This window comes from Rhineura floridana, chromosome 2 (genome assembly GCF_030035675.1).
Source record: "Rhineura floridana isolate rRhiFlo1 chromosome 2, rRhiFlo1.hap2, whole genome shotgun sequence".
Taxonomy (NCBI): domain Eukaryota; kingdom Metazoa; phylum Chordata; class Lepidosauria; order Squamata; family Rhineuridae; genus Rhineura; species Rhineura floridana.
This window is the reverse complement of record NC_084481.1, coordinates 50,576,923-50,595,717: the sequence shown is the minus strand read 5'-3', so window position 1 is coordinate 50,595,717 and position 18,795 is coordinate 50,576,923. Positions and strand designations below refer to the sequence as shown.

Here is an 18,795-nt window from a genome sequence, read left to right as displayed (position 1 = left end):
GTACAACCTATCTCTTATGTAAATCTATTTTATAGTATACCAACTGTGTTTGCAATAGAAAAGCAAAAAATAAACCATATTAAGGATTAATGTTAATAAAGAAAATTAAGGAAATGTCATTGTCAAGGGCAAATATATGCAATAGTCTTAATTCGAACATATAAAACACCAAACAGATTTTCAGATAGTATTATTAGATTCTAGATATTTTATTTGTACAGACAATAAAATGTAAATGTACTGCCTTCAAGTTGATTTCGACTTATGGCAACCCTATGAATAGGGTTTTCATGAGGCTGAGAGGCAATGACTGGCCCAAGGTCACCCAGTGAGCTTCATGGCTATGTGGGGATTCGAACCCTGGTCTCCCAGGTCGTAGTCCAACACCTTAACCGCTACACCACATTGGCTCTCCTTTCAAAAAATACATTAATGTAATGTAATTGTGTGGATGATATTTAGACCAATCAGGTTTTATAGCACTGCATTCCCTTCTATTTAACTAAAGAAGACAGGGAGGGGAGTAGTCCTTTTTTGAAAATACTTCATGTGTTTCACACGCCAAATACCATGTGCAGAGAAATTTAGGCAACTTCATAACTTTGCTTCCCCCTGCCTGCTTGTGACAAAATTAACTGAAAGTAAGGGGAAATGACAGTTAAAGGCTGTCAAGATTTAACACATCCTTATAAGACTTGTTTCAGAATCACAGCACATATGGGGCCTAATCCTGCAAATACAAACTGTCACTTTTCAGCTCCAAAATGACTGAATCTGTCCAGAATTTAATGTGAATCTAGAGAGAGAAAAGCACCTTGGCGATCAGTCTCTTAAGTATTAGGAATCACAAGATTTTTGTTTTGTTTTGTTTTAAAGTATAATGGGATACATTATAATTTGTGTTATTTCTTCATTTTCTCTGCAGATTGCATGATTGATGCAACTGATTAGATTTGATATCAACTATTAACTTCACTTAAAATATAATGTAATTGCCAAACAGTTTGGTAGCAAAAGAAAAATGCAGGTATCGGTGATGTTTCAATGTAGAATGAGGGAGAGAAGGAAATTGGAGGACAGAGAAAATCAACCTAGAGAAAGGGGGGGAAATCTTGAACCTCATTTCACACTGAGGATGCTCAAACTTGCTTTGAATCATACAGAATATCATGACTGTTTTTCCAGACAAACCTTCAGTTCAAGGCAAAATAAAATAATTGCCTCCTTTCTGTGTTGATTCTGTATCCTCGGCATTGTGTTCTTAACGCACTCTGCTAACCAACACATAACATTCAATTTGTTTTAATCATGGACACAAATGTTGCATCGAAAAGGCTAGTCTACTGATTTAAAGGGCTTACTAATGCTGTAAATGGGATGCACATTCTATTATCCATTAGAAGCAGACATGCTGTGCACATGCACATATTTCACCAAAGCCTGAGGCCCTCCACTCAAACCATACAAGCAAGTTTTAGTTTTTGACAATGTGCTCAAAGTTAACTTCTCACTGAAAAGTAGTCACTGGAAATAGTTACTTTACATGTGCACTCTTCCACATAGTGTGGGACACTAAACATATAAAAATATATAGACTTCAGTATGTTGAGAAAATATGCAGAGCCACTGATAGATGCAGATGCATATCTAAGTGTACACAAAAGCTTCTGCCTGGATTCAAAGCCTGATGAGAAGCTAGCATGTACCACTCAGCTTTGGACCCACCTTTAACAACATGGCACACTACACTGATGATTCCAGTAGCATTCATTTTGTTCTACTAGGCAGTTCTACTCTCTCTGTTCTTCAAGTATTAGGAACTATTGAAAATACTGCACATTTAGAATATGGACTATAATAATTACTCTGAAGTGATTGAATGCAGATACCTGATTCTATATCAAAGGTGAAACATCAATAAACTCAGATGAGGTCCCAGTGCTCAAAGATGTCAATTACTATGAAGTGTTTGGCTTCATTGAGTTGAAGATTCTCAGTACCTTTAAGAATCATGTCCTTCATGGTGACAATTCTGATTCATAATTCTGTGCTATTAGAAAACTGGGACCAAGTCTTACATGCAATATTTCTGCCTACAAGGTGTATACACTGAAAAGAAAAGGACACACATTCCCCAAATATTTGGGAGTTGAATCATGCATTCAAGCTTATCGCTTCAAATAGCCGTAGTTTTCTCCCACACTAACTTCTAGTGTAGCATGGTGGGCAAGAGCATGAATGATGAACTAGAAAGCCTCCTGGGTCTAACCTCAAGTCAGTCATTGACTTACTTGGTGGCCTTAGGTCAATTTGTAATAGGTGAACAATAATACTGACCTATCTTACAAGTTTGTTGAAAGGATTAAAGAGTTAATGCATATAAAACATTTTGAGCACCTAGAAAAATTCTGTATAAATATGTAATCTGTATTATTACTGTTATTAATACTTTAATGTGTAATGTGTTATTAATACTTTAATGTGTAATGTTCATCCAGCCACGTCTGCTATACTTTGCACATGTACGAGGAAATATAGTCATTATGCAACATAAGTAGAGAAAGACTGCCCTTGAAAAGAACACTCTGCTAAGCTATTTCTCCTGCCAAAGAGAAACCCATTGCTGCTGGCTCTTCCAGCATTTATTTAACACTAAAATACTGCATGTCAAATGGAAAACTTATAGAGGTGATAGGGAAATCCAGCAGTAATTTTAGTATTAAATTGTCAGTCTGCGAGTGTTAAATTCTGATATCTTGGTCCAAAGGCATGTTCTGAGGGCACAGGAGGCCACCACCTTACTGAAGCTAAGTTGGTCTGGGCCTGGTCAGTGCTTGGATGGATGACCACCTGGGAACCACATGTACTCTGCCTTGCATTCTGTGATGGAAGAAAGGCAGGATATAAATGGAAGAAAATAAAGAAAGTGAAATTGAAGTCTTTTATAGATAGTGAATAGTGTCAGAAAGCTGTGGCATTTTAAATTAAAGCAAACCCACCCTTCCTAGCAAGGTTAACTATTCTAGAACCAGAAACAGTAAGTTTCCGTCAGACCTACTCATATAGAGTGTTTTAAAGGTTTTTTTAAAAATGTTGCTGTACATCACACTGATGTTTTGCATGAGAATACTTTTATAAATACTTTTATAAATGATTATATACATTAATGAATACACTTTGAAGATAAGGAATCTGATCTAGTCCTGTGTGACCCATATGGGATTCTAGAGGTTTAAAAATTGATATTTTGTAACCTTTATCCATTTCAGTTTAGAAGTCCCTGTTTGCTAAGTATATGTGAAAGCAGAAGTATCACATCTTAATCCTAAATATGTTTACTACAAGTATGTCTCATTTCAAAGGCATTTACTTCCATGAAAGTTTTTAGGATTGCAGCCTTCACATACTGTTCCTCCCCCCTCTAATGTATCTGTGCTTTTTAAATATAAAATACACACATTTGCTATATTAACTGTAATGCTGTCATTTATTTCAGCGTGGTGTGCAATCCTAAAGGGACAGTTCCAATGGTGTAATTTCACTGACACGTACAGGACTACATTCATGTAAGTGAGCTCATTCCTCCACCATGCTCTAACTTTAAATTGGCCTTTTCATGTTAACATTAATTTCTTCCATTTTCCTTAGAATACTTCTAATTGTAGAACAGAACTCCTGCATGCAGAAGGTCTCAGGTTCAGTCTCTGGCATCTCCAGGCAGGGCTGGGAATGTCCCTTGTCTGAAACTGCTGCCAGTCACTGTAGATAGTACTGAACTAGATGGGCCAATGGTTTGATAAGGCAGCTTCCTGTGTTTCTTTGATAGTTAACACTGAAATCCGCCCCCAAACATTTTAACTCAATAATTACTACAGGGAAAACACATAGTATAACATCCTAGTGAGCCAATTGGAAGCTTGTAACTAGTTACAGAACAATTTTGAAACACGCAGACTCAACTACATCCCAATTATCTAATTTAAATACTGTCAAACGATTATTCCTTTTAAATCACACTTTCACACCTCACGACTGCCAATTACAATACAATTGCAGCAAATTACTCTTACCCCCATCCCCCAACCCCTTTCTTCTAATTTACATGGTTGAACTTCTAACGATCACAAAGGCATTTCTGCCTTAAATCTGTTTAGCAAGTATTGTTGAACTCTCATACAGCAAAAAATCTCTATCAAACAAAGAGAGAGATTGACATAAGAACAAAGTAACTAATGAAACCAACTAATGTGTGTGTGGGGATGAAAGTATCAGAGACATTATTATTTTGTGTAATTGTAGGACAAAGCTACCAAGTTGGTATATATGGATACATGCAGTTACTTGGTAAATTTATAATTTTTCAGTTGAAGACAATTATAGAAAAGACAACTCAGAAATGTTGCCAGGGGCTACCCCTTCAGTATTAAATACTCCGCTCCTACCCAAATGAGTTTCACTTGAAATGATACAGTCATTAATTAGTTACCAGTGTTTGCTGCATGGAAACATTGCATATATTTATACATTAGGTCCATTTTATGTGTTTTACCAGTAAGTTTTATTCTCTTGGACATGCCCTCCTTATTGTGTCATTATCTGTCCCTTCCTTTCCCATCCATTTATCCAGTATTAGCTATATATTGGCTTGTGAGTCAAAAAGCAAAGGGCCAAGCCTAGACAGTGTTAAGCACTTTTGTCCCACTGATTTTAATTGGGGCATTAAGCATGTGTTTAATAGTCTCCCATTGAAATCAATAAGACTTAGAAGTGCTTAGCTTTGGCTGACTATGCCTAAATACAGGGCGAGGCGTAATAAATAAGATTAAAAAAACAAGAACCAAGGATTGGGGTGAAACAGAGAGGCTAAAGACAATTAAAATCTTTAACAAAACTATTATGTTTGGGTACAATATCCTTCAAGATATATACTAATTTTAATATTTATTAAATAAATCATACTGCATAGAAGAAATTATATGAAAAGAAATAAATTTATCCACAGTTCTGACCATTCTCTAGATTGTCTTGGTATCTGCTAACATTTACTGGCAACAATGAAAATTAGACTGAAATGCAATTATTTCTGGGAAGCATTTAGTTAACCTTGGATTTTACTGGTAAAAGTCAGACAGGTTTATGTCATGAGCCTTATTAATGACATTTGCAACTTGTCATGGTACATTCCAGTATTTACTGTTAAACTGTGGAAATGAGGATAAAATTTGTTCATTTACCAAAGACACTAGGAGTGCAATTCTAACCTCTTAAGCATTGTAACCATCGGAGTCCCCTGCTATGCCAGTCATAAGTTTGGCTGGGTGAGAAGCTGCTGTCGGCAGTGCTCCCAGTTGTGGTAGCCAGTGGAGGGTGGGACAGAGTAGAGTTGGACCAGCCATAGATCTTAGGCTGAACTGTTTCCTGGAGAGGGGCTAAGGACCCCATCACCTTCTGTCCTAGCTGGCTGGAGCCAGCAGGGCTGCAGATGCAGCAAGGGATCCACCATCCTGCACGTCCTTGGGCCCTCATAGGATTGTTTGTCTGAATATATACATAGCTGGAAGTAAGTCCTATTGAACTAAGTGGGACTTACTTATGGAATACACATGCACAGAATTGCACTGTTTGTTTTAAAGACTTACTGGCAGACATCTCCCCTATCCGAGGAGTTCCCAAACTGTGATCCGCAGACTACCAGTGGTCTGTGAGCTTCATTCAGGTGGTCCGTGGGATATCTGTGGATTTATGATGGAAGACAGCACATCGATCACAGTAGTTACTTAGAATTAAGTCCAGTGAGTTCAACTTAACTTATTTCCAAGCAAAAGTGTGTAAAGGATTGCAATGAAAAATTTAATCTGGGTAGTAATGGGGAAACACATGTTTTCTGTCTGCAGTTAAAATGAAGTAAATTTGTAAGGTCTGATTGTCATCCTTCTCTTGGATGGACTTACTGCTCTTGAAACCAAGTATGCTTAAATAAAGCACACCTAAAATCATACAGCTATAGGTGAAACATAAAACACCTTGATTATTAACAGCTAATTAGGGAGATGGGTTTGGAAGTCCCGCCTCCCCCAATGTCACATTCAGGCATCAACAGTGGGTCTGGAACAGGGTTTTGTGACACACCTCTTTACCCTGGCCTTTGACACCTGAGACATATATTTTTAGGACTTACACTCTTTTGATATTTTAGGTCATTTTAAAATTGTTTTTAATATTTATTTTAAAATTGTTGTAACCCTCCCTGGAACCTTCGGGTGAAGGGCAGGTAATAAATGATGGTGATGATGATGATAGCCACATATCACATGTTACAAATACTCTTTGTCACTATCAGCATTCTCATACATATGTACACAACAGAGAGACATTTATGTTCATGATTTAATATGGTTAAATACTGCCGTGAACACTGAATGACCATTGTTGATTCAGGTGCGTTCAGCTTTAAGTGACTGTGAATCTTATTATTTTATAATCAGAGGGAGAATGCATGTGTGGATGCCCTTTCCATGAATGGAAGAAGCTATTGCAAGCAGATCAGATTATTACCATCCAACCTTCTCCCTGATCCTATGCCTGATGCAGCATCAATTTAGCAGGAAGCTACTCTGTTTGCAGAGCCTGTGCCTTCATCCTAATTGGGGGGGGGGGAAGAGATACAAACCAGAAGCACCCCCTCTCCTGACCATTTATTAATAGAAAGGGGGAAGGAGCAAGGAGATCTGCTTCTGTTGCTATGCTCATAGAAAGGGCTAGACATCTCTGCATATTGTTTTGTTAATAATATATATAAAAAGAAAGTAACATTAGTTTTAAGGTTTAATCTGCAATATTTTTCACCTATCAGATTGTGTTGCTTCAAGAAATAGCATTCCTTCTTCCAAATAACACAACAAAATTATGAATTCCAATTGCCTGCTATTAAGACTTAAGATTCATTCTTTATGAACACAAAAATGCCGCCCTGGTCTCCTGCTGGGAGGAAGTGTGGGATATAAATCAAATAATAGATAGATAGATAGATAGATAGATAGATAGATAGATAGATAGATAGATAGATAGATAGATAGATAGATAGATAGATAGATAGATAGATACAGTTGGGCTGATTCTACAGACCTCTCTGTACATGCTTGTTCTCTTTAAGCATATGAAAGAAAGATCAATTCTGGAAAGTTTGAAATAAATAGTGGTCAGTCTTAGAACTAATACGGGTCATCATGCAGATTTAGCACCTTTATCTAAAATAAATGCTGTATTCCTCCAAATCTCCCATTCCTATTGTCATTGAATATCCCAGTTTGCATTCACCTATCTAATCAAGTTCTTCAGAGTTCATTTATTGAAATTAGAGTACCTCTTTGCTAATAAGCTAAAGGAGAGTAAATACTGATTGTATGTATATTTAGAAGTAATCTAATACTCTCGTTGGGGGAAAATCCTTCTTAAACTGACTGCAAAATCCAGAAAGCCTTTCCAAAAAAACTGGTCAGGCTATTTATACATTTTACTTATTTTGGTAATCTGCACATTAATTTTTAATGCAAATGTACAAAGCTGTTGCATTTCAAGCTTGAAGAAAAAATATTTTCTATCCATGACTGGGTGACATGGTGCATTAATTCAGTGTCCTTCACTCCTAGGACCTGTGTATAATATAGTTCAGCCTGAAGAAAATAACTTTGATCTGAACGCTGTGGGGGGAAAGAAAGCTACATATGAAATGGGTTTTGCTGGGTTTAGTGCTGTTTCTTATATACAAGAGGACATATGAAGATAAACTGCTTTAGCATGCTACTGAAGTGGCCCAGGATTAAGAGCAGAGTACTCTTAGCAGTAACAGCAGTCACATGCACACACAGAATTCCCGACCCACTGTGTCTTTCCCATTACACACACATTGTACATAATACATCTCTTTAAGAGTTCAGTCTGGAAAGAGGCAGCTTTTGATGCATGCTTACATTCATGGGAGAGTTGGTATGTATCACACTTTCTTTTGTTGTTTTGTACAAAAATTAAACACCATTTCCTCAATCATAAAATAAGTTTAACAGAGTAAGAAATAAGTAAATCTTATCACAAAGAAACTACTATTTCCTTCAGAAGGCAGTAATGCACCAACTAATCTGATGATAGAGCACAAACCTCATTTTTGTTAGGGCAAAAAACAGGTGAAGAATGGACAGATTGCCTCAGTTTGGTTTACAGAGCCAGTTTCCTTTTCTTCTTGCAATGCATCCTCTCTACTGCAGAGAAACAAGATTAGCACCAAAAGGATGACTAAACAAATTGACACATTGGAACACCAGGGTGAGATTAACATTCCCTCTGCTTATACCTCTCAACATGCTCCTTGCTTGCTCATCCAATTAAAGGCCTTGAAACAAAATATCTGAAAATATGGAATAGCTCATTGTTTGAATGCTGATCTATCGGGGCAGGTTTTGCAGCATTTTATTTATATCTTTTAGAATTTGATTATTTTGAACAATGAGTTTTGAAATTTATAAATTGGCTGAGTTCGCATGTCATCATGACAAACCATGGTTTATTGTAATGGGAAGCCACAGCAAGCCTCATCTTTACAGCCCTTCCTCTGTGTGGCTGCAAGGAGGAGCTTGGGAAGTTCTGTTTCAGATTACCTATAGATTGTTTAGTTCAAACCTGTCAGATTGTTTTAATCCTATGCTGACTTGTTTCAACAAATCATTTAAGATTAACCACAGTTTAAGGTTCAGACAAAGCACAATAATGCTAAACTGTGGTTAAACAAAAACAGAAATTAAAGTTTCTGCACATTTTACAGCAGGAAAAATGGAGCTTTGTCTGGAGGAAGGCACACAATAGGTAACCAACTAAAATGAGAAACTACATTTTTTTTGGCAAAAGTTTGCATTCACTTTTCCTTGCTCTCATTTTACTAGCCCCAAAGCTTCCCATATTCTCAAACCAAACAACCTAGATGTATAATCAATGAATCATTATACCCAGAGCTGTACAACCATGCATATTGTTTTAAAGAAAGTCACTGTCATAGTTTTGTTGATAGAAATGCTAAACAATGATAATGCTGTTTAAAAATGTCTTGCAAGTTATAGAATTTAGGGTTGACCAATTACTCTAATTGCTATAAACTGCCCAGAGAGCTTCGGCTATGGGGCGGAATATAAATGTAATAAATAAATAAATAAATACTCAGAACTTACAAATAGTCTGTGTATGAATAGCCATAAAACAAGGTGAACAAACATTTCTCGCACTGTACTATCTTAATAAATAACCTTCAGAAGTCATTATTAATCAACACATATACATATGACTTGCACAAGTCATTTAATACGATAACTGATGTAATCAATGTATTGTTGCAGTAGCTGACTTTTTTAAAAAAGAAAAATGGTCTGAAAATTGATTTTCAGTATAATCAACACAGAAAGGGTTGCTTTGCTGATACTGATACTTTCCTATTGGCATTATTAACTTCCCATGGGCATTATTCTCCTCTCACTATAGGTAAGCATTATTTAAGTTGGGTTGACCAATCAAAATTGCATTAAACATTTGATAAAAAGGACATGATGATGCTTATTATATTGTGCTACATTGCCTTTCAAGCATTGAGTTGTAACATATGATGCTGTAGTAGTTGCTCTTTCATGCACTTACTGTCTATATGGGAGCAAATTCAACCGCATTAAACTCTCATTACTGTTTGCAGTAGTCCTCTAATCTTTTTATCATGCTTTTCTCCCCAGTTTTAAACAAAACAGCAGTATAAAAAGCATTCACAGACCTCAGACAGCATAAAAACAAGGACTTCTATTCACTTCACATAGATTCATTAAAATCTTGCCACACCAAACAGCAGCAGTGACAGCTAATCACTTAAGGACTTATACATTAACAAATCTTTCCCCCCAACCCCGCCTCCCCACCCTATTTTCGGTAATAATGTTCAAGGCATGATTTAATAGAGAGACAGTCATTAAATACAGTTAACACATTTTACACCCAAGTTAAGCTTAGAAGTGAATGAATATTCACTTAAACATTATAATCAGCATGGGCATTTTAAAATAATTTGCAAGAATGCTGGTTTTAAAAGTTGAATGCTTCCAATTGCCTTGGTAATCAGAAAATCTCAATAGCTGGATAAAAGATTTGCAGACAAAACAATTGAGATGTGGAGTATGCTAATTAGTGGAATACATAAATTCTACAAATCATTTTAGGAGCAAAAAACTTATTTCATTTAGACCTTTACTTTGAAGGAACCTTATACAGTACACAAGTATGCCTGTGTGTGTGCCTGTGTGTGTACTTATATATGTATGGAGCAGCCTTGCAGATTTCAAGCAAACAGGATTATATACATGTTTCTGTCCCTCTTGTTTCCAGTGCCAGTTGGACAGCTTCTTAGACAATTTTCCATTCATTACTGGACTGTGTAAAGGAAACACAGAGGTAGCATTTTCTTTTAGAACCACGTAATGTCTTACAGCCAGATTCCAAAGCCTCAAGGAAAAGAGGGTGTTTTTTTTTTTTTGCCTGCTAGACAAGCTGTCGTAATTGAAATGAAGTCTAATCAGACTCATTACTGTTTTCAGCAATTTGCACCACCAAAGATGCTTATTAGGTAACAGTGTTTAATAAACCGCTCTTTAGAAAACTACCAGTAATGAGCTCTTAACAGCCAATCTTTAGCGGGAATGTAATGTGAAAAGTGTTCCTAGCACTGAATAGATTTTCACATTTAGTAGTGTCATAATTAAGCTCGAGGAATTGGTGGCTGCAAAGTTAGATTTACAATCCTTTCCCCTCCCAGTAAATTTGTGAACACAATCTTTATATTTAAGCAAAATTACAGGTAATATTTCCACTACAATTTTTAGAAATATGTCGAGCTTTCCTAGAGCATGATACATAGCATTCACTCAAAGGATAATGGGGGAGGAGGAAGGAATTAGAATGGTTTGAGACATTCAGAAGGCAGGGTTCACATATTTCTTTATTTTTATTTTCATTTAACCAGCTCTGCTTAGCATTTTCCTGTGTGTTATGTGGCAAAAAGAAACCCCCCAAATACAAATAATTAATAAATAGGCATGACATTGTATTGAATGAACAAGCTTTAAATTTACTTAAAATTCTAATTAACTATATTTTTCCTGAGTAATACCTCAAGTGCCATCAACCTCTGGTAGTTATTAAGCACCTAATAGCCACCCTTGTAATACTTCAAAAGTAACATGATAGCATATATTATTCATAAAAATATAGCTATTAGTGAGACAGAGGGTTTTTTAATCACCAGAAACACCATGAAGACCCAACAGTAAGCACACAGAAACAATCAGCTTAAAAAAAGAGAATGAATGCATCTGGTTAATTAAAAAAAGAGAGAGAGAAGGGATCTGAAGGAATAACCAGTGCTTTCATTTATCTGATTTGGATGCAATGCTAAACCATAATTTAGTTTATCATTATGAGAATGACCCTAGGTGAGCCTCGACCCCCTCTGATCCCACACAGCAATGAGGAGGATTTTGGGAGCTTTCACTTTTTATATTAACTAGAGTTTGCTACATTGTCCGAACTCAACAAGCTTCTAATCTCCTCACGGCCATGCCGCAGTAGGAGAGGGGAGGGGGAGTATGTGAGCCCAAGACTTGCTGTGGTTTATCCTTGTAATCCTAAACCATGGTGTTGCATTATATGGGAATCTTCCCTCATTAGACATTTGTTCTTGGCATAATAGGATTATGATACTTGATTATAACCTGGAAACACAAAATAGACTGATTCTGGAATCTTTTACGATCACAGTTTGAAAAGCAGATTATCATGCAAGGATGCAGAAATTGTTTTGTTGCCTTAAAATATGTTTGAGAAAGCTTTGGATATGTATTCTTTTGTGAAAAGAGGACTATATAAAAATAGTGGAGCCTGTGACAATAAAGAAGAAATTCCCTTGAAACAGAACTTCATGATTAAGGAGAATTCAGTTACTGAGCAATTATCTTACTCCCAAACTGCAGTAATCCAAACTGGAGCCAATACATATCTGTTTGCAGCTTTCAAAACCAATAAGGCTATGAGAACTGAAGCTGCCAAATTAATGCCAGTTCCATCTGATTTTTGTGGTATATACTTTTTACACCTAAAAAGTAGCAAAAATCAGAAAACTCACTTTGATGTGTGGGCTTGTATAACTATCAGATCAAACTGTCTGCTAGCTTCTTAAATCTGAATTTGTACACAGATCCAAAAAAGTTTCCTCATCAAATTGTTACATAATCTCAAATACGGCAAAATGTACCATTGGTCTCACCTGAAAGGTGATTTTCATAGGAAGGGGCCATCACTGTGGGAAATAGTTCCACCTATCGTGCGAAGGCAAGAATGTTTTTGAAGTCAAGACTAGGGACGTCATGCCCCTCCCACTCTCCAGTTCATTCGTAGCGAGTCTAAAAGAGATATCTAAAAATACAAGAACAAGGCCAACAGGCCCGCCAGGAAAATAACATAATAGTCACATGCATAACAACATGACTCTAACATAACTACATAACATAACGGAACTAAAAGTCTTGACTTCACTCTTACATTTAAATATAATATGGAAACAATAACATGTAACCCATTGATAAAATCACTAGTAATCCTCCAACTGGGAGGGTCGTGATGGCCCCTTCCTATGAAAATCACCTTTCAGGTGAGACCAATGGTACATTTTCCATAGGAAGTGGGCCATCACTGTGGGATGTACCAAAGCAACCCATATAGGGAGGGACCACCCACATGTTAATCCTCATTAAGAACCTGTTGCAACACTCGTCTGCCAAAAGAAGCATCAGCAGAGGCATAACGATCAATTTTATAATGCCTTATAAATGAGTGTGGGGAAGACCAGACTGCGGCCCTACAAATATCGGCAACAGGAGCATTAGTGGCAAAAGCAGCCGAGGTGGCAGCTGATCTGGTAGAATGAGCCGTTATACTAGCTGGAACTGACAGCTTCAGGGACTCGTATGCTAAAGTAATGCATGCCCTTAACCAACGGGATAAGGTAGGATTGGATACTTTATGCCCCATAGACCTTGGATGAAAGGATACAAACAGAGACTCCGTTCGTCGAATCTCTTGGGTCCTAGACAGGTAGGTCTTGAGAGCCCTCCGGACATCTAACGAATGCCAAGCCTTTTCAAGAGGATGGGTAGGATTTGGGCAAAAGGAAGACAACACAATGTCCTGGTTGCAATGAAAAACTGAATCGACCTTGGGACGAAAGGAAGGGTCAGTCTTCAGCACAACAGAGTCCTTATGGAAGACGCAGAGGTGTCTAGCAGAAGACAATGCGCCCAACTCCGAAACGCGTCTGGCAGATGTGATTGCAATCAGAAACAGGACCTTGAAGGACAGCATACGTAGGGGCACAGTCCTGATGGGTTCAAACGGAGGGCGTTGCAAAGCCTGCAGAACTTTCGGCAAACTCCATGAGGGGAACTGATGGACAACAGCCGGAGAGCGTAGGGCGACTCCACTCAAAAAACGTTTGATGAACGGATGTGAGGAAATATGATCTCCAGGAGAGGACACTGAGAGAATGGACGACAGAGTAGACGCATGTCTACGTAGAGTGTTGGGTCGAAGTCCCATCATAAAGCCACTATGGAGAAATTGGAGTACCTGGTGCACATTGGCCTGGGATGGATCGTGGTGGTGGGACTGACACCACTTGGAAAAAGCCACCCAGGTATGTTGATAAATTCGAGTGGTTGATGGTCTTCTCGAGGCCAAAATAATATCAATCACAGCGTCAGACAGTCCAGCTGACCTCAAGTGTCTCCGTTCAAACGCCACGCTGTTAGATTGAGCCAAGTAGGGTCCTGGTGCAGTACTGGACCCTGGGATAGGAGGTCTGGCGTTACTGGAAGTGTCCAAGGATCCATCATTGACATTGCCAGAAGATCTGAGAACCACGGTCGGCGTGGCCAAAATGGTGCTATCAGAACCAGCTGTGCCCTTTCGGTTCGCGCCTTCCTCAAGGTTTTGGCTAACAATGGTATGGGAGGAAAGGCGTACAATAGACCGTCTGGCCACGGTGTTGTCAGAGCATCCACTGCTTCTGCTGTTGAGTCCAGGTATCGGGCAAAGTACCTTGGAAGCTGGCAATTGTGACTGGAAGCAAACAGGTCGACTGAGAGGGCGCCGAACCGACACTGGAGACGATGGAAAATGGCTGGATGAAGTTTCCATTCTCCCGGGAAGACCTGTTGTCTGCTGAGCCAGTCTGCTGTCACATTCAAAATCCCTCTGAGGTGCTCTGCTTTCAGGGATTGTAGATGTTGTTCTACCCAGACAAATATGAGGGAGGCTAAGTCCTGCAGAGGACGAGACCTGGTGCCCCCCTGTCTGTTCAAATGTGATTTTACACACGTGTTGTCTGTTCGAATGAGCACATGATGCAAAGGGAACAGAGACTGAAAATGACATAGAGCCAAGTGGACAGCCTTTAGTTCCAGCCAGTTGATGCTTCGAGCTCGCTCTGCGTTGGGCCAAACCCCCTGAACGTACTGGGAGTTGCAGTGGGCTCCCCAACCTATGAGGCTGGCTTCTGTGGTCACGACGGTTCTGCGGGGTTCTCTGAACGACGTACCCTTGGAGAGGTGTTGAACCTTGGTCCACCAGCGGAAGGAGAGGCGCAGAGCGGGGCTCAAACGAACTTTGCGATGGTTGGAGGTGGCAGTGTCTTTTTGAAAAGGCAACAGAGACCACTGAAGGGGCCGAGTGTGAGCTCGACACCAGGGCACAATGTGGATTGTGGAGATAAACATCCCGAGCGCTCTGGCGAGAAGCATGACGTCTGCGGATGTTTGTTGTATCAGGGACCTTGCGATGCTTGTGATGGCAGTGATGCGATCTGGAGACAGGAAGACCATTGCCTGCAGGGTGTCCAACATTGCCCCAAGATGTAGTAGGCGTTGGGTTGGTTGGAGATGGCTTTTGTCGAAGTTGACAAGCCAGCCGTAGGTCTGCAAAACATTGAGGGTGATCATTAAATGATGATGAGCCAGCTCTTCAGATTTGGCCCGTATAAGCAGATCATCCAAATATGGGTAGATATGAACCCCTTGGGTCCGAAGGTAAGCCACTAGGATGAGTAGCACCTTGGAAAATACTCTTGGAGCAGAGGAGAGGCCAAATGGCATCGCTCTGTATTGAAAATGTTGGTGGTCAAAGGCAAACCGAAGAAACTTTCTGTGGGCTATGCAAATGGGTACATGGAGATACGCTTCCTTAAGGTCGATAGAAGCCAGGAAGTCTCCTTCATGCAGATTTTCGGTAATGGAATGGAGAGATTCCATTTTGAACCTGCGGTATGTTACAAAACGGTTAACAAACTTGAGATCCAATACCGCCCTCCAAGATAAATCTCGTTTTGGCACAGCAAATAGGAGGGAGTACACCCCTTCCGATCTCTCAGTTGTGGGAACTGGCTCTATTGCCGCTATGTGCAAGAGGTGATGTATAGCTGTCTGCATGATGTTGTGCCTGGCTGGTGCCCTTGGGCAAGGAGAGGGTGGAATCTGTCTGATGGGGTTGCCCAGAACTCTATGGTATAGCCATAAGTGAAGAGGTCCCTGATCCAGGGGACCGTAGTAAGGCGCAGCCATCGATCTCCAAAATTAAGTAATCTGCCACCTATGGGGATGGCGTTAATACTACTTGTGTAGGCGAGGACCTCCCCTATATGAGGACGATGAGTTGCCCCTGCGCCCTTGGTACTGACCTCTGCCCTGGGGGCGTCGGTTCCAGGAGCCCCTGAATGCATTGGAATCATAGGGTCTGAAATCGCGGCCTCGTCCTCCTGGTCGCGTTCCTCAAAAGGGCTGGTTAGAACGAAAGGAGGGAAATCGCCTGAAGGGCCTGTGGTCGATGTTCTTGACTGTGGCTAGAACCGGTTTGTGGGCGTCTTTTGGATCAACCAGAACTGCCTTTAGAGCTTCCTCACCGAAGAGTAGAGATCCGGAGTAAGGAGCCTTGGACAGGTTCAATCTGGCCGCTGAATCAGCTTGCCAGTGGCGAAGCCAGAGGGTGCGACGAGTGACTATTTGAGTCGTCATGGCTCGTGCCCCTAAATGGGTGGCATCCAAAGTGGCATCGGCCACAAAGGCTGCTGTCTTACGTAACTTCAATAGTGCTCTTTTGAAGGCGATAGGATCAGGGTTATCATCCTCTAGAAGGTCATCCAGCCACATCATAGATGCTCTGGAGAAGATGGAGGCTGAGGCGGAGGCACGCATGGCTAGGGCAGTGGCCTCGTGGTTCTTGCGGAGGGCGAAGTCTATTCGACGTTCAGTAGTATCTTTTAGGTGGGATTCCCCTTCCCTGGGCAAGATAGATCGTGAAACGAGGCGAGCGATCGGTTCATCTATGCCAGGGACATCTAACTTGGTGGCGAAGTCTGGGGCTAGGGCGTAAAGTCTGTCAGCCATGTTCTTGAAGCGTCGAGCTTTGAGCGGGTGGGCCCATTCTTCGGAAGCTAATTTGGCAATTGGGTCCGGCACCGGGATGTAGTGTTCAGTAGGTGCAGGGGATTTGAGGACCTTGGCCCCGTTGAGAGTTGGAGCGGACGAAGTTGAGGGCGCAGTCTGGAGACCAAGGGTATGAAGTACCCTACGTGCGAGCGGTTGGTAATCTGAGGTATTGAACAAGCGATACGATGTATCCTCCTCATGATCTGAATAGTCGCTCCAGTCGTCTCCTTCAACATGGTCAGTGAAAGTTAACTCCTCCGCATACGAGGCTTCGTCCGTACATCTGCCTCTGGCTACATCGAAGGGATCTGGCGAGCAGGAAGGATGAGCAGCATGGAACGCGCGTTGGTCCATGTTGAGTGGGGGTATGGCAGGAACCTGTGGTAGTGACTGCATTTGTGTGAAATAAGCCAGCATGGCTTGGAGTTGGGAGAGGAAATCAGGAGACAGCTGCAGACCAGATGTGTGAGATGTATGTGCCTGGTGGGCTATTGGAACAGATGTCTGAGGCGGTAAGCCAGAGGTAGGTTCGTTAGGCGAACCGTGAGGGGGAAAGCCAACAAACTCTTCCTCGTCAGAGGCCGTAGCAGGAGAATGGAAAATATCACTTATGTGTGTCTGTGCTGTGGTGGTTGTTGGCACAGAGACATAACGAGGGCGCTTTGGTTTACTATGGCTGGAAAGATGTTTTGTCTTAGCCAGTGCTTTGGCATGTCTGGTCTTAGACGTGTTAGTATGTTGTGGCTTGGCTGATTGTGGCATGTCTGGCTGATCTGGCACCATGTGTGTTGATGGTGACATGCCTGGCTGTTCTGCCATCTTATATGAACCTGGGTGCAGTACACTGCCACGGAGGGGGCAGGATATAAGACCCGAACTGGCACAGCGTACTACCACGGAGGGGGTAGGATACACTGGCAGATGGCGAATGCACTGCCACAGAGGGGGCAGAATGCACAGAGGTATCAACGTTAATATAATATAGGCTGTTTTAGAGTTGGCACACTCAGATTAGTGCTGTAGGCTGGGTTTGGCTTGTTCACGGCCCCATAGGGGGCAGGATATGTAATGTAAATCAGATTTAATACAAGTCAGCCACTGATATTAAAGCTCCAGCCTTGATAATGTAATCCAGCCACTAGGATTAAAGCTCCAGCCTTGATAATGTAATCCAGCCACTAGGATTAAAACTCCAGCCTTGATAATGTAATCCAGCCACTAGGATTAAAGCTCCAGCCTTGATAATACAATCCAGCCCACTAGGATTGGAGCTCCAGCCTTAATAATACAATTCAGCCACTATGATTACAGCCACAGTAAAAATATGTGTAAATCAGCCTTGTGTAAGTTTGTCAGCAGCACATATACACAAACATACAGATAGATAGCCTGCAGGGGAGGTATCCGAAGCTAAATAGATGGTAACAAAAAAGGCGGGAATTTTGAATTTCAAAAAATGGCGCCCGGAAAAAAACGGGCGGGAAAAAACGATCAAAAGGGGGCTGAGGGAGAAGGAGCAATGGCGGCCGTCGCAAGCGAACTGGGGGAAGGGCTGGCCAGCACGGACTCGCCGAAAGCCGCAGTAGCGGTTGGAAAAACTCTGGAAGAGCAGGTAAAGGAAAAAACGGCAGCCGCCGCAGAGAGAGCCGCCGTCGCGGTCTGTAAAGCCCTTCGCAGTGGGATTTAAGCCACCTAGCGAGGGCGATCTGCGGTAAAAGAGTAACGGCGGGAGCCGCAGCTGCAAGCTCCCGCTGAGATCGGATCAGCCGCAGCCGCGGCAACGATCAGGGGGGGGAGGGAGGGGGATTCCCCTTCCCTCACAAGCGATCAAAAGCGATCAAAAGGAGAACCGCAGCCGCGGTCACTGAGGGAGCCCCCTGGGTACGAGGGGGGGAGGGGGCTTGAAACTGCAAAAATAAAGAGAGCCGCAGCCGCGGTCTCAGAGGGAGCACCCCGATCAAGGGAATAAAAGAAATTAAATAGCCCTGAGGAAAGGGGGAAGAGAGCCGCAGCCGCGGTCTCTGAGGGGATCCTCAGTAGGCTAGACACAAAAATCAGAAAAAAGGTTTTGAAGAGAAAAAGACAAAGAAATACGAGACTTAGCTAAATGCTACGTGAAATTCCAATCTTGTTCGTACGAAGGCAAGAATGAACTGGAGAGTGGGAGGGGCATGACGTCCCTAGTCTTGACTTCAAAAACATTCTTGCCTTCGCACGATAGGTGGAACTATTTCCCACAGTGATG

At 41.2% G+C, this 18,795-nt stretch overlaps 1 protein-coding gene across 9 annotated transcripts in view; it reads right to left on the bottom strand.

Moving 5' to 3' along the window:
- The window catches only part of FIGN (fidgetin, microtubule severing factor), a 213,938-nt gene that overhangs the window by 37,953 nt on the left and 157,190 nt on the right, over positions 1-18,795 (bottom strand). For 2 of the 9 annotated variants that reach the window (XM_061608618.1, XM_061608619.1), the window contains exons 4-5: positions 8,155-8,255; positions 5,640-5,732 (exon numbers count right to left, since the gene is read on the bottom strand). The exons of the other annotated variants lie outside the window; for them this stretch is intronic. In XM_061608618.1, coding sequence (XP_061464602.1) covers positions 5,640-5,649 — 10 coding nt within the window. In that variant the 5' untranslated portion in view covers positions 5,650-5,732; positions 8,155-8,255. The remainder of the gene's footprint in view (positions 1-5,639; positions 5,733-8,154; positions 8,256-18,795) is intronic. 9 annotated transcript variants of the gene reach the window in all.